The sequence below is a fragment of the Carcharodon carcharias genome, chromosome X (genome assembly GCF_017639515.1).
Source record: "Carcharodon carcharias isolate sCarCar2 chromosome X, sCarCar2.pri, whole genome shotgun sequence".
NCBI lineage: Eukaryota > Metazoa > Chordata > Chondrichthyes > Lamniformes > Lamnidae > Carcharodon > Carcharodon carcharias.
The window spans coordinates 11,266,502-11,282,756 of NC_054507.1; the positions used below are offsets into that span (position 1 = coordinate 11,266,502).

The 16,255-nt window shown below is 46.6% G+C and overlaps 1 protein-coding gene across 2 annotated transcripts in view; it reads left to right on the top strand.

Annotated features, from left to right (window-relative positions):
* Nucleotides 1-3,112: 3,112 nt before the first annotated feature.
* Nucleotides 3,113-16,255, top strand: part of LOC121273354 (nck-associated protein 1-like) — a 147,200-nt gene continuing 134,057 nt past the window's right edge. For both annotated transcript variants that reach the window (XR_005942005.1, XM_041180530.1), the window contains exons 1-2: nucleotides 3,113-3,320; nucleotides 10,588-10,698. Coding sequence is in view for 1 of the 2 variants with exons in the window: in XM_041180530.1 (XP_041036464.1) it covers nucleotides 3,225-3,320; nucleotides 10,588-10,698 (207 nt within the window). In the remaining variant the exon portion in view is untranslated. The remainder of the gene's footprint in view (nucleotides 3,321-10,587; nucleotides 10,699-16,255) is intronic.

Consider the following 16,255-nt stretch of genomic DNA (forward strand, 5'->3'; position numbering starts at 1 on the left):
TTATTTAAAGTATGACATATATAAAGGAAAGCCACAGGTTTAATGCAAGACACTGCACTCGCTCCATCGTGGATACCAGCTTGCTGGAATGAATCATAGCGGCTTGTAACCAGAATCCCTGTAGCTAGATCGCTTGAAAAAGTGCATTTTTGCCAGGAGTAATTGCAGAGTTGCCTGTGGAACAAGGAATGATAATAAGTCGTTGGGTTTCACGGTGAAGACTATACTCTGTCTGCCATCCATGAAACCTGGAGAAAGCATATGGCGCCCACAATAGCCATTCCAGAAGCAAGCATGGGCAGGGCATACCATGAGAGTGTTTGCCCAGGGAGAGGAGGGAGGGGATAGGGGTGAGGAAGAGCAGATGGGAACCCCCATAAATGCTGCCCAACACTCCCTATGGACGCACCTTCTGACCACTGAATTTTGAAATTTGCGCATGCGCGATCTTTCTGATGTCACCAAGCCATGCAGCCCTTATCTGCACATGCGCAAAGGTCTTGTGTAAACTGATATTGGCAGTCTGGGTGCAGCGGAATAATGTCAGTAGATTTCCATGCATACGCGGACCAGTGCGGGTGCATAGGCGACAGCAGAGGACACGTTGTTTCACAATCTGTATGAATGACTTGGTTGGGGGGGACCAAGTGGAATATATCCCAATTTACTGACAATATCAAACAGGGTGGGAAAGTGAGTTGCGAGGAGAGTGTAAAGCAACTGCAAAGGGATATAGATTGGTGAAATCACTGGGCAAGAAGGTGGCAGGTGGAGTATAGTATTGGGGACCTGTGAAATTAGGCACTTTGGTATTGAAGAATGGCAAAACAGAATATTTCTTAAAAGAGGAAAGATTAGTAAATGTTGGGCTTCAGTGGAATGTGGGTGTCCATGGACACAAGTCACAAGCAGTTAACATACAGGTACAACAAGTAATTAGGAAGACAAATGGTATATTCATCTTTATTGCAGGGGAGATGGAGTACAAGAGTAAGGAAGTATTACTGCATTTATATAGGGCTTTGGTGGGGTACTGTGTATAGTTTTGGCCTCCTTACCTAAGGAAGGATAGGCCAGCCATAGAGCAATGAACGTTCACTCGATTGATTCCTGGGATGAGAGGGCTACTCTGAGAAGAGACATCGAGTGGACTGGGCCTACATTCTCTGGAGTTTAAAAAAATGAATGGTGACCTCATTGAAACATATAACATTGTTAGAGAAATTAACAGAGTAGATGTTGAGGATATTCAAGATAGAGATCGATAAAATTTTGAACTCTTGAGAGAAATGAGGATTATAGAGAGAGGGTGGGGAAAATAGAGTTGAGGTAGAGATTCAGCCATGATCTTATCAAATGGCAGTGTAGGCTCGATGGGCCGAATGATTTACTCCTGTTTCTTATACCCCTTGAAGACTTGCTGTGGGTCTGGCTCTCCCCTTCCTCGCTGAGCTGCTCCTGTTTTCCTCACGCCCTGTCTTCCTTGCTTATTCGCCTTGCCCTCTGTCTCCCAAGGGCGGCCCAACCAGATCACCCATATCTGCTGTCAAACTATTCTACAGCAAATAATGGTGCAAGACTAGCAAAATCTCTTTGTGCGGAGACAAAGTGAACTTTCCAGATCGATAGGACATACCAAAAAAATGTCCATCAATTTGAAATAGTAAACCAGCAACGAACCTGTAAGTACTGCCCAATCTACCTCAGATTACCCTGGAAGGGTAAGGTATCTCAAAAATTTACACAACGGGTGAAGCTGTTTCACGCTGCTACTATGCAGTAGCAACACGAGTGGTGTTCGCCACTAACAGGAGGCTGCCATTAAGCCAAAAAGAAATTCTGCCAATCACCCAAATGAGTAACATGATACTTGAATTTCAGTGCCTGTATGATGCCAGGTACATGGGCCGTACCTGTATGCCCCAACAACTGGCCGATCATATCAAACAGCATGTCCCTTTGGCTGTTTGCAATAGGCCGAGTACTGGCCGCACTCGGCCAACCCGTGCCTGCAAAATTCATAACAGAGTGCCTAACGTTAGATGTGATTCTGTGATGGGACAGCGCTTACTGGCCAATCCTGAGTGTGCTAAGGATTACACTAACGACCAATTTAAGATTATCAGTCAGGCTCGCATTGTAGCTCATTTATGCTTGCTCGAAGCTACATATATTCATATGCAGGGGCCTATCCTCTGCAGGCAAAAGGAACATGTCCAGGCATTGTGCCATTTTTGAATCAAACAAAAGTGTGGGGGACAATAAGTCCCTGGTGGATTCTCCATGGCAACGTCTTGACTAATCAGAGTTGACTTGCCAACCAATCAGCACCCTTTTCTCAGGCAGTCTTAGTATACTTGTATCTATCCTAATAAGACCAAGATGAGAAACTTGGACAGCAAGTCTCTTTCTTTCAGTGAAAACCTATAAACCCTGCACGACCCCATTAACTAATGCTGGTAACGGGTCACCCTGTTAGTTAGCATTATGTTGTGCTGAGTGACATCAGCATGTGGTGAGTGAGGCGCTGGGATGATCAAAGTTGGAGAGAAAGTCCTGTGCCCAAATTTACAGGCGTTTTTCTGGACTTTGTTCCTGAAGTGTGCTCCTGCCGTTAGCGCATCTGCCCTGTCCAAGGTGCCAATATGGAAATGGGCAGGCACTCCCTATACTAGGATCTTATTGGTCTGGCTGGCTGGAAAAAAAGCGGGTGATGCACTACCCAATCTCTAAAGCCATGGTATCGCGCAGCCTGGACTGAGTTGACTCCTGTAGTCTGGACTCTACTCTGGGCAGGGCTGCTGCTTCTACGATTGTGGTGTTTGGAGCATCGTTCTGTATTGAAGTGTCCCCGAGCTGTTGAAATGGAGTTCCTGGTTAGGACGCTGAGGAGCTGTCAGAGGCAGCTCTAAGATGGCGGCTTGTTGCTGACATGTTTGAGGAAGGTCAGAACGACAGGAAGTGGTTTTATGATGCATAGCTGTGGAAGAAGGGACGGTCAAGGTTCAGCCTGACAGGCTGGTGAACCAGTAGGAAGTTGCAAAATACCTCTCGCCTGCTTGCTAAGGCGTCAACTCCGCCAATGACTGATGGAGGGCGGGGCCCCATAGCTTTGTCAGAAGACTGTGTCACTGGAAGCTTAGTCGAATGGCTCCTAACTGAGGCTGTTGTTTCTCTAGGTCCTGCCCGCGATCCAGTCAAAACCCAAACTTTCTGGCGGCAGCATGTCTCAAACACTGCAGCTGAAGTTCGCCGAAAGGCTTTCCATCCTGAATGACCGAGGGAGAGGGGTTCTCGTTCGTATGTACAATGTTAAGAAGGTAAGTGCATGTGCTCAGGGAAAAGTGTTTCAATCACAGTTCCCTTATTTTCAGCCCGGACATTAGAAACCACACACAAGTCGCAGGCAGTCAGCTCCCTTGTGGCTAATGTCTGACTTTTTAACTGAAGCAGTAAAAAGCTGCACAGTCATGTGGAAGTTTATGTTTTATAGCACCTCAGGAAGGATATATGAGCTTGGAGGGGTTGTCACACAGACTCACCAGAATGATACCAGAGTTAAAGGGTTCAATTATGAGGACGGATTCCATAGTCTAGGCTTGTATTTCTAGAGTATCGAAGATTATTCTATTCCAAATGCAAAGGTAAACCCCGACTTTTTCTCATTACTGCAAACCATTGTTTTGAAACTTTCACCCATCCCTTCTGCCCTCATCTAAGCCAACAAGTGCAAGGAGCTCATCGATTTCTGTGTCACTATGATTGAGACAATCCAATCAGCTGTCTCTGCTGTGTCCCTCCCTTCCACCAGCTCAGCAGGCCAAACTTCCTCGAACCCACCCCCAGCTCGAGCGCTGAACTCAGATCTTTCTCTCGTTTCTCTCCTATCTCCCCTCATGTCCTCTCTGAACTCATCTTGTCCATGAGAACCACCTCCAGCTCCCTGGACCCTATTCCCACTAAACTGCCAACCACCCAGCTTCCCCTCCTGGTCCCCGTGTTAGCCGATAATGTAAACAGTTCTCTCTTTTCAGGTGTTATCCCTCTCTCCTTTAAATATATCATCATCACCCCTCTCCTCAAAACAACAACCCTTGACCCCACTGTCCACGCAAACTACCATCCCATCTCCAACCCCCCTTTCCTCTCCAAAGCCCTTGAACATGTTGTCACCTCCCATATCCATTCCCATCTTTCCCGGAACTCCATGTTTGAATCCCTCCAATCAGGTTCCTGCCCCTGATACTGAAACGATCTCTTATCAAAGTTACAAATGACATCCTGTGTGACTGTGACACAGGTAAACTTTCCCTCCTCGTCCTTCTCGACTTGTCTGCAGCCTTTGACACGGTTTGATCACACCATCCTCCTCCAACACCTCTCCACTGTCGTCCAGCTGGGTGGGACCTGCTCTCACCTGGTTCCATTCTTATCGATCTAATCGGAGCCAGAGAATCACTGGAAATGGCTTCTCTTCCTGTTCCTGCACCATTACCTCTGGTGTCCCCCCCAGGATCTATCCTTGGCCCCCTCCTATTTCTCATCTACATGCTGCCCCTCAGTGACACCATCCGAAAGCACAGTGTTAGTTTTCACATGTACACTGATGACACCCAGCTCTACCTCACCCCCACCTCTCTCAACTCCTCCACTGCTGCTAAATTATCAGACTGTTTATCCGACATCCAGTCCTGGATGAGCAGAAATTTCCTCCAATTAAACATTGAGAAGACTGAGGCCATTGTTTTCAGTCCCCACTCCAAACTCATTTCCTTACTCTCCCTGGCAGCAGTCTGAGATTAAGCCAGCCTGTTCACAACATTGGTGTCATATTTGACCCCATGTTGAACTACTACCCACATATCTGTGCCTCACTAAGACCACCACCTCCACCTCTGTAACATAGACTGACTGCACCCCTGGCTCAGCTCATCTGCTGCTGAAATCCTCATTCTTGACTTCGTTACCTCTAGACTCGACTGTCCCGACGCATGCCTGACTGGTCTCATTCTGCCTTCCGTAAACTTGAGGTCATCCGAAACTCTGCTGCCCAAGTCCTTACATGCTGGGCTACGGGGATGGGGTGGGCAACTGGAACTGATATGATTGCTCTACAGAGAGCCAGCATGAAATCAATGGGCCAAATGGCCACCTCCTGTGCCATAATAATTCTATGACTCTTCATATTATGGATACCCTCTGTTACATGGCACTAACACTGTGATAAATGGGATAGACCCAGAACAGCTCCAGCAGCTCAAAACTGGAAGTCATGGGCCATCAATAGCAGCACAATTGTATGCCACCACAATCTGTAACCTGATATCCCCCACACTACCATTACCATCAAGCCAGGGGATCAAGCCTGGTTCAATGAAGAGTGCAGGAGGGCATGCCAGGAGCAGCACCAGGCATACCTTAAAATAAGGTGTCAACCTGGTGAAGCTACAACACAGGACTACTTTCAGTGCCAAACAGCAAAAGCAGCAAGTGATAGACAGAGCTAAGCGATTCCACAACCAACAGATCAGATCTAAGCTCTGCAGTCCTGCCACATCCAGTCGTGAATGATGGTGGACAATTAAACAACTCACTGGAGGAGGAGGATCCACAAATATCCCCATCCTCAATGATGGAGAAGCCCAGCACATCAGTGCAAAAGATAAGGCTGAGGCATTTGGAACAATCTTCAGCCAGAAGTGCTGAGTGGATGATCCATCTCAGCCTCCTCCGGAGGTCCCCAGCATCCCAGATGCCAGTCTTCAGCCAATTCGATTCACTCCGCATGATATCAAGAAATGGCTGAAGGCACTGGATACTGCAAAGACTATGGGCCCTGACAACATTCTGGCAATAGCATTGAAGACTTGTACTCCAGAACTTGCCGCGCCCCTAACCAAGCTGTTCCAGTACAGCTACAACACTGGCATCTACCCGGCTATGTGGAAAATTGCCCAGGTATGTCCTGTACACAAAAAGCAGGACAAATCCAACCCGACCAATTACCGCCTCATCAGTCTACTCTCCATTATCAGTAAAGTGATGGAAAGTCTCGTCAACAGTGCTATGATGTGGCACTCGCTTAGCAATAACCTGCTCACTGATGCCCAGTTTGGGTTCTGCCAGGGTCACTCAGCTCCTGACCTCATTACAGCCTTGGTTCAAACATGGAAAAAAGAGCTGAACTCCCGAGGTGAGGTGAGAGTGACTGCCCTTGACATCAAGGCAGCATTTGACCGAGTGTGGCATCAAGGGGCCCTAGCAAAACTGGAGTCAATGGGAATCAGGGGGGAAACTCTCCACTGGTTGGAGTCATACCTAGCACAAAGGAAGATGGTTGTGGTTGTTGGAGGTCAATTATCTCAGCTCCAGGACATCACTGCAGGAGTTCCTCAGGGTAGTGTCCTAGGTCCAACCATCTTCAGCTGCTTCATCAATGACCTTCCTTCCATCATAAGGTCAGAAGTGGGGATGTTCATTGATGATTGCACAATGTTCAGCACCATTCGCAACTCCTCATAAGGAAGCAGTCCATGTCCAAATGCAGCAAGGCATGGACAATATCCAGGCTTGGGCTGAAAAGTGGCAAGTAACATTCACACCACACAAGTGCCAGGCAATGACCATCTCCAACAAGAGAGAATCCAACCATCGTCCCTTGATGTTCAATGGCATTAACATCACTGAATCCCCCACTATCAACACTCTGTGGGTTACCATTGACCAGAAACTGAACTGGACTAGCCATATAAATACTGTGGCTACAAGACCAGGTCAGAGGCTGGGAATCCTATGGCGAGTAACTCACCTCCTGACTCCCCAAAGCCTGTCCACCATCTATAAGGCACAAGTCAGGAGTGTGATGGAATACTCCCCACTTGCCTGGATGAGTGCAGCTCCCACAACACTCAAGAAGCTCAACACCATCCAGGACAAAGCAGCCCGCTTGATTGGCACCCCATCCACAAACATTCACTCCCTCCACCACTGACACACAGTGACAGCAGTGTGTACCATCTACAAGATGCACTGCAGGAATTCACCAAGGCTCCTTAGACAGCACCTTCCAAACCCACGACCTCTACCACCTAGAAAGACAAGGGCAGCAGATACATGGGAACACCACCACCTGCAACTTCCCCTCCAAGCCACTCACCATCCTGACTTGGAAATATATCACCATTCCTTCACTGTCACTGGGTCAAAATCCTGGAACTCCTTCCCTAACAGCACTGTGGGTGTACCTACACCACAGGGACTGCAGCGGTTCAAAAAGGCAGCTCACCCCCACCTTCTCAAGGGGCAATTAGGGATGGGCAATAAATGCTGGCCCAGCCAGCGACGCCCACATCCCATGAATGAATACAAGAAAAGCCCTTTTCCACAAGCATGTAAAAAAGCAGCTGTGATTAATGAATATTTCTTGGTAAATATGCCTGAGATTGACTCAGCCCTCTCATTCACTGCTGTATCCTGACTTGCATTCACTGGTGAACCTCAGGAGGCCTAGGAAACCTATGGATTCACCACAGAATATCGCTCTAATTGAAGATTAGTCTATGTCCAAAGATAGCCAGTGTTTCTCAAGGGGTTTGTAGGTTTGCAGCCCTAACATGTTACAGCTAAATGCAGAAGCCCCGAGGTTTTTTGTGCACAGCCTGCTGAGCGTGTGGCCTCTTAAATGTTTTGAATGTCCACATACACTCATGGACTTAAAGGAGAAAACCTCTGAGCAGCCTTTGAGTAACTTCAGGGCGTCTGTGCAACAACACGTCACACTCGGCTGTTTAACAAGCCTCCGGACACTCATTTTCAACATGCACTTCAGCTCCTTTACCAAGATGGTGTCTCGTGCTAAACACTGGCTAAACCAGTGTTCCAACTCACCTTGGCCAGCTGTTTAGCAACGTAAGGAGTTTGGTGGAAATCACCACCTTTTGGGTTTGTTTGGCTAAAAAGACCAAACATCTGCACATGCTCTGTGTATGTGCCTCATATTGTGTGTGCGTGTGTGTGCGTGTGTGTGCGTGCCGTGTGTGTGCGTGTGTGCGTGTGCGTGTGTGTGCGTGTGCGCGTGCGTGTGTGTGTGCGTGTGTATGTGTGCGTGCATGTGCGTGCGTGTGCGTGCGTGTGCGTGCGTGTGCGTGCGTGTGTGTGTGCGTGCGCGTGTGCGTGTGTGCGTGCGTGTGCGTGTGTGCGTGTGCGTGTGCGCGTGTGTGTGTGTAAGTATGGCAGGTTCTGTTTCTCAACACTGAACCCTACCCGAGATCTCAAGATAAGGAGGGGCCATTGGCTCAGGAAATGGGGAGTTGAGAGTCACACCTGTTCACACTGGAATAATGTGGGGGAACAAAAAGAAGGACATGTGTTTATATAGCGACTTCCACCACCTTAGGGCATCCCAAAGCGCTTCACAGCTAAATGAAGTAACTCGTTCAAGTGTGGTCACTGTTGTCATGTAGGAAGTGTGGCAGCCCATTTCCACACAGCAAGATCCCACATGCAGCAAAGTGCCAATGACCAGATAACCTGTTTTTGTAATGTTGGTTGGAAGATAATCATTGGCCAGGACACCAGGGAGAACTCCCCTGCCCTTCATAGTGCCGTGGGGTCTTTTACCCCATGCATTGGAAAGGAGATGGGGCCTCGGTCCGGTTCGTTCAAAGGGTGTGCAGCGCTCTCCTGTTACTGCACTGGGGGTGTCAGCCTTGAATCGTGTGCTTAGGCCCTGGAGTGGGACTTGAACCCACACCCTTGTGACTCAGAGGGGGAGAGTATTACCAACTGAGCTGGAAGAAGCGCAGCAAGGCCCACAGAAACACCAGCTGTGTTGCTGCGCCTGTTTCTACTTCCTGTTTTTTAACTTTGCAAGCGTTGCTCTCTCGGGCGTAAAGCCTTGTTCTGTTTGCCTCAGGATGTGAGCCTCATCAATGTGCAGCCTGTTAGCGAGGCAGCTTCCTGTCTGATAGTGTGAATGCTGTGCTCAGCAAAAGGCTTCCACCCATCAGCACGTTTTCTTGCAGTGTTTGGTGTTTTTATTTCTGTACATCTGCTCACTGCGCTCTAAGTAAAGAGTGTGGGAGAGACCCCCAGAGGGATTGAGGAGGAGATTTGGACACTACGAGGACAATTGTAACTGTGCACACCTCCTGGGGTCACTCACTGACACTGCCGACTTGTTTATAGGGTCCTTACAGCATCGGCCAATGCACTTGACTGTTTTCCAAGAGGCAATTTTTAACCTGCAAGCCAGGATTGTATAGTTAAAGAAAGTCTTGCATTTATAGAGCACCTTTTGCACCCACTGAATGTCTCAAAGTGCTTTTCAAGCCGCTGAAGTATTTTTGAACTGCGGTCTCTGCTGTAGACACAGCAGCCAGCTCCCAAAAACGGCATTAATAACCAGCAGATAATCTGTTTTTGTGATGTTGATTGAGGGCTAAATAATGACCAGGACCCCAGTGATAACTCCCCTGCTCTTTGAAATAGTGCTGTGGGATCTTTTACGTCCACCTGAGAGGGCAGACAGGGCCTCGGTTTGGTGTCTCATCTGAAAGACGGGTCTTCTGACCATATCATACTGCCTCAGTACTGCACTCTAGCGTCAGCCTACAGTTTTGTGCTGAAGTCTCTGGGGTAGGACTTACACCCAAAACACTCCGACCCAGAGGTGGGGGATACCCACTAAGACACGGCTGACACACGTACATAGGCACCCCCCCCGCCCCCCCCGCCCCCCCCACCCCGGAATGTCTCTCCCCAATCGCATTCTCCAGTGGTGAGGCCCAGTTAAACATGGCACACTCCCCCACTGTTGTCATTTTTAGACAGCCGTTTTCTCTCAAAGATGTTTGTAATGAGGGACTTTTTCTTGAATTGCTTTGCTTTCCCAGCCATAAAATTGTTCTTTTTCCCTTTTTTTTTTGTTGCACGTCTCGTAATGTGAAGCAAACATCAGGATATGCATTTCCCAGTAGGATTCTCCTGATCTCCTCTCCTAACCCTGGTAGAAACATCCCCCTGAAAAATGTCCTTTCTACCAGTCACTTTGCTAGTGCCCCTCTGGTAGTTGTCCTTATCAACTATGGCTCAGCTGGTAGAACTCTCACCTGAGTCACAACGTCATGGTTTCCATGGCCACCCCAGAGACTTGAGGCTGATGTGCCAGTGGCGTACTGAGCGGTTACTGCAATGTTGGAGACAGTGCCTGGAGGATGAGACGTTAAACCTTGGGTGGGCAGAAAAATCCCACAGCACCATTGCAAAGAAGGACAGGGGAGTTCTCCCTGGTCACTATTTATCCCTCAATCTGGTCCTCACCGCACTGCTGTTTGTGGGAGCTTGCTGTGCACAAATATGGCTGCCTTGTTTCCTGCATTGCAGCCGTGACCACACCCTTTCAGGAAGTGCTTTGTTGACAAAAGCGCTTTGGGACCTCCTGAGGACGTAACAGGCGCTATATAAATGCAAAGTTTGCTTTGTCACTGATGCCTTGCCGCTGGTGCGTGGGCCAGTGTAATCCTGCTGTTTGGTGCTCCACCTGGGGTTGTGTGATCTTAAAAGACATTTTTTTTCCACCTCCCACAGACATGCTCAGACCCCAAGACAAAGCTGCCATACTTAACAGAGAAAAGCATGGAATCTGCAGTCAAATGCATCACCAGGAAATTTCCAACAATTGATATACGGAGCAACAGTGTAAGTAGCCCATGTCAGAGTCTAGTCAATTGTATTAAAAACAAAATGCCTGACTTGTAATCGGAGTCCATTAGGATAGTGTCCAGCTTAACCATCTCAGGTCTTAATGTATCACTGCATCTTAGAAGACCAAGTGGCTTAGGTAACCACCTTATTCAGAAAACCAGGGGAAGGGGTAAGATGTTGCATGCAGGACCCCACCCAGAGAATGTAGGGTAAGTTAGAAAGTCGTGATCACGAACAGTTAGCTATAAAAGTTGCAGGATTGTAGGAGACAAGACTGAGGGAGTTGAAGAGATTCAGAGTTTGAGGGGTGACTGAGAAGGTGTTTGATGGGGAGGCAGAGGGAGGGGAAGAATCCCAGAGTTTACGTGGAGGTGGAGGAAGGGAAGGAGTCCCCACAGTTTGAGGGGTGACTGAGGAAGGAAAGGAACAGGTTGGCGGAGAGATTGAGGGAGGAGAGGATCCCACGATTTGTGGGAATGAGGTGGGGGAATGTTATAATAAGAAAGCCAGTTAATGAAGGATACAACTAGACCCAATCTTTACACACTTATGCAAACATTTATTTCCAAAGTCACAGATTGCAAGCACACACCTCCTAACTGCAACAACTGCAGTTCATGCCTGTGTCGATTTATAGCGACACAAGTGAGTCCCCAGTTTCTGCCCACTGCCTGCGGACAATTAAGCAAAATTAATATACAATGAGCAGAGCCTCTACTCTTTTCAATAAAAAGAGAAGTTTATATGTGCAATCAAAATTTCAAAACAAGTCAAAAGCATAGTGAAAGAGAAGGCTACTGGATCGGGCTAAAAATTAATAAAGAGGAGATTTAGGGCTGTAATTTCCGCACTCCCCAGTGTCGGATTTGGGGGGTATGCCAAAGATGCGCTGGGGAATCCCTCTCGGAAGCTCCCAGGTAAGGGTTTGCATGGCAATTGCCCAGAAGTGCACTTTTCCTCTGGACAATTGCGCTGTGCTGGGAACCATCCGAAAATGCGGTTTGAATTGCAAACTTCGGGTGGTTCCGCCAGGGTTATACCAACAGTTACCCAGAAAAAGCTAGGAGACTTAAATCCTCTACTAACTTCTGGGTAACTATCGTAAAAACTCAGACCGACCCCGTGGGATTGCCCCCACATCCACGAGCCTCCCCCCCCCCCCCCCCCCCCCCGGCCACCAACTCCCTGGACAGGACTGTTTGGGGCCTGCAAGGAGTCTTTTGATGCAGGACCCAAGCAACTCCGGCGAACGGAAAGGTCAGCGTGATTTTCAAGAACAGGCAGTGTGCATTTATTTATTCTGATCCCTGCAGGCCAGCATTTTCTACCCTAGTTGGAAGTTACAGCCCATTAGATAGGCAGGGTGTACTTGATGTTGATAATTCACCCGGACAGACACCCAAGGATACTGAGGGAAGAAAGTATGGAAATTGGGGAGACGCAGGCCATAACCGTCCAATCCTCCTTAGATACAGGGGTGGTGCCAGAGAACTGGAGAATTACAAATGTTACACCCTTGCTCAAAAAAAAAATGGTGTAAGGAAAAATCCAACAACTACAGACCAGTCAGCTTAACGGTGGTGGTGAGAAAGATTTTCAAAAGGATAATTTGTGACAAAATTAACAGTCACTTGGACAAGTGTGGATTTATCAGGGAAAGCCAGCGCAGATTTGTTGAAGGCAAATCCTAACTAACTTGCTTGAGTTTGTTTGATGAGGCAACAGAGAGGGTTGATGAGGGTAATGGGGTCAATGTGGTGTACATGGACTTCCAAAAGGTGTATGATAAAGTGCCACACAATAGGCTTGTCAGAAAAGTTTAAGCACGTGGAATAAAAGGGACAGTGGCTGAAATTGGCTGAGTGACAGGAAAGAGAGAGTGAATGGTTGTTTTTAGACCTGGGAGGAGATATATAGTGGGGCTCCCCAGGGAGCGGTAATGGGCCATTGCTTTTCTTGATCTGTGTTAGTGACCTAGACTTGGGTAGATCCTATGCAGGGCACACTTTCAAAATTTTGCAGGTGAGACAACAAAGTTTGGGAGTATTGTGAACTGTGAGGAGGATGGTGATAGACTTCGAGAGGACACAGGTTAGTGGAATGGTGAGACATGTGGCAGATGAAATTTAATTCAGAGAAGTGGATGTGGTCTGTTAGCAGGAAGAACGCGGAGAGGCAATATAAAATATGGGACACAATTCTAAATCGGGTGTCAGAAAAGAGGGACCTGAGGAACATGTGAACAAATTGTTGAAGGTGGCAGGACAGGTTGAGAAAGTGGTTAGTAAAGCATATGCGATCCTAGGCTTTATCAATAGGGGTATAGAGTACAAAACCAAAGAAGTAATGACAACCATGTATAAAATGTTGGTTCAGTCTCAACGAGAGTATAGTGTCCAGTTCTGGACACCACAGTTAAGGAAGGATGTGAAGGCATTAGAAAGGGTGCAGAAAAGATTCATGAGAATGGTACCAGGGGAGAGGAACTTCAGTTACGAAAATAGATTGGAGAAATTGGGACTGTTTTACTTAGAGAAAAGAAGGTTGAGAGGAGATTTGATAGAGGTGTTCAAAATCATGAGGGGTCTGGACAGAGTAGATAGGGAGAAACTGTTCCCATTGAGGGAAGAATCGAGAATTAGAGAACACTGATTTAAGGTGATTGACAAAAGAAGCAATAGCGACATTAGGAAAAACATTTTCACGCAGCAAGTGGTTCGGATCTGGAATGCACTGTCTGAGAGTGTGGGGGAGACAGGGTCAATCGGGGATTTCAAAGGTGAATGAGATAAACACCTGAAGAGAATAAAATGCAAGGTTATGGGGAAGAGCAGGGGAGTGAGACTAGGTGGAGATTCGGCATGGATGGCGGGAATAGCCCCCTTCTGTGCTGTGATCATTCTGTGAGTCTATGATAAATCAAAAACCCCCATATTCTATACAAAACATTACACTGCGAGATGCCACTCCGCTCAAACTGCTAATAATTTCTTCGTAGGTGAATTTCATTTTGTAAAGCAATCAGTTTATGGATTGCATCTGCCCATTTAATTTTAGAGATTTATTTTCTCTCTAGCATTTGTTTCAAAGCAGCAAGGTCAATCCATGACCTTTTCTCATTCTCACGTTTTGTAGAGTGTACATTATCTGACAAGGAGAGGTTATCTGCATAACATTCAATGGATATCCTAGCTTCATTATGGCCGTTGTACAGAAACTTACTAAAATCATTTGACAAATAGAATCCCACATCCACTGCGCCCACGGGGACCAGTGTTTCAGCACCTGAAGTAGTTTTAACAATCGTTTTTATTTTCTTTGCTTCCCAAGCTGAAAGACAACATTTCCTATTTTCACCCATTTAAACATTATGAAACAAGCTGCCCTAAAATACCCATCAGGATGATTAGCGTCAGAAGCATCGTTAAAAATGACCAGTTGCATGTTCTTTGGGAACCTAAAGAAACTCCCCATAGAATCCAAGAGCGTCTACAGTGCAAATGGAGGCCATTCGACACATTGTGTCTTTGCTGGCTCTCTGCAAGAGCAATTCACCTCGTGCCACTCCCCCTACCTTTTCCCCATTGCCCTGCAAATCTTTCCTCTTCAAATAATAATCCAATTCCCTTTTTAAAGTCCAGATTGACCCTTTCTCCCCCACACTCTCAGACAGTGCATTCCAGATCCTAACCACTCGATTGACCCTGTCTCCACTGCACTCTCAGACAGTGCATTCCAGATCCTAACCACTCGATTGACCCTGCCTCCCCCACACTCTCAGGCAGTGCATTCCAAATTCTAATCGCTCGCTGTGTAAAAAGGTTTTCCTTAACTTAATTTTAGAAATTAAAACGTTTTGTTTGTCCTTCCAGCATTTCCTACATTAGAGGGTTTCCACCATAGTACTTAATTCTAATTTGTCAAAACTAGCATATGGTCTAGCCTGAATGCCCAACAGGTCAATTGACCATTAAAGTTTCACAATTGCTCTGTCTCTTCTTGAGATATAACATCATCTTTCTGTGATAACCTGGCATGATTAACCAGAATGGAAGTAACACTTCTCAAACTGGATTGTTCGTTTAAAGTTATTCCAGATCTATTCTGTTTAATATCTAAACCATTGTGTCTTAAAGCTCCACAACCCTGACTCCCAAAATTTAAATTCTTCTCTTATCTTATTAATAACACATCTCTCAAATTTCACAGTACTACCCCATATGAGCGTCCAAACATATGAAATAGGAATATGAGTAGGCCATTCAGCCCCTCGAGTCTGCTCCGTCATTCAATGAGATCATGGCTGATCTGTTGTGTTTTGAATTCCACATTCCCATCTACCCCCGGTAACCTTTGATTCCCTTGCCTAACAAGAATCTATCTACCTCTGCCTTAAAAATATTCAATGTCCCCGCCTCCACCACCTTCTGAGGCAGAGAGTTCCAAAGTTGCACAACCCTCAAAAAAATTCTCCTCACCTCTGTCCTATAAGGGTGACCCCTAATTTGAAAACAGTGCCCCCTAGCTCTGGACTCACACACAAAAGGAAACATCCTTTCCACATCCACCTTGTCAAGATTGTTCAGGATCTTATATACTTCAATCAAATCACCCCTCACTCTTCTAAACTCCAGTGGGAACAAGCCCAGTCTGTCCAACCTATTCTCAATCTAGTAAACCTCCTCTGAACTACTCTCTGTTTCCTATTAGCTAACCAACCCTCTACCCATGCTAATATGTTATTCCTCACCATGTGCTCTTATTTTGCCAAGTAACCTTTGATGTGGCACCTTGTCAACTTCAGGAGATCTAAGGACAGCACATCCACGGGTTCCCCTTTATCCACGTAGCTTGTTATTTCCTCAAAGAACTCCAAGAAATTAGCCAGACACAATTTCCCTTTCACAAAATCATGTTAACTCTGCCTGATTGCCTTGAGATTTTCGAAGAGCCCCACATAACCTCCTTAATAATAGGTTCCAGCAATTTCCCTATGGCAGATGGTAAGATAACTGCCCTGTAGTTTCCTGCTTTCTGTCTCCCTCGCTTTTTTGAGTAGAGGAGTTACATTCACTATTTTCCAATCTGATGGGACCTTTCCAGAATCTAGGGAATTTTGGAAAATTAAAACCAATGCATCTACAATCTCAGCAGCCACTTAGTTTAAGACCCTAGGATGAAGTCCATCAGGACCAGGGGACTTGTCAGCTTTTAGTTCTAAACATTTTCTCAGTACCCGTCCCTTGGTGATTATAATTGCCTTCAGTCCCTCCCTCCCTTTCACCTCCAGATTCACAATTAGTTGGCCAGTGTCCTTTCCTTTGAGTCTGCCTTTCTCACTGGAATGTATCTTTTCTTAAACGTTTGCCACTGCATCTTTATATCCTTTAACCTAATTTCCCAGTTCACTTTAGCCACCCCTGTCTTCATGGCCTCATAATTGCCCTTATTTAAGATTAAGGCACTAGTCTTAGGTCCATTCCTCTATCCTTCAAACTGAATGTGAAATTCAGTGATATTATGATCACTGCTACTTAGGGGCACCATCACT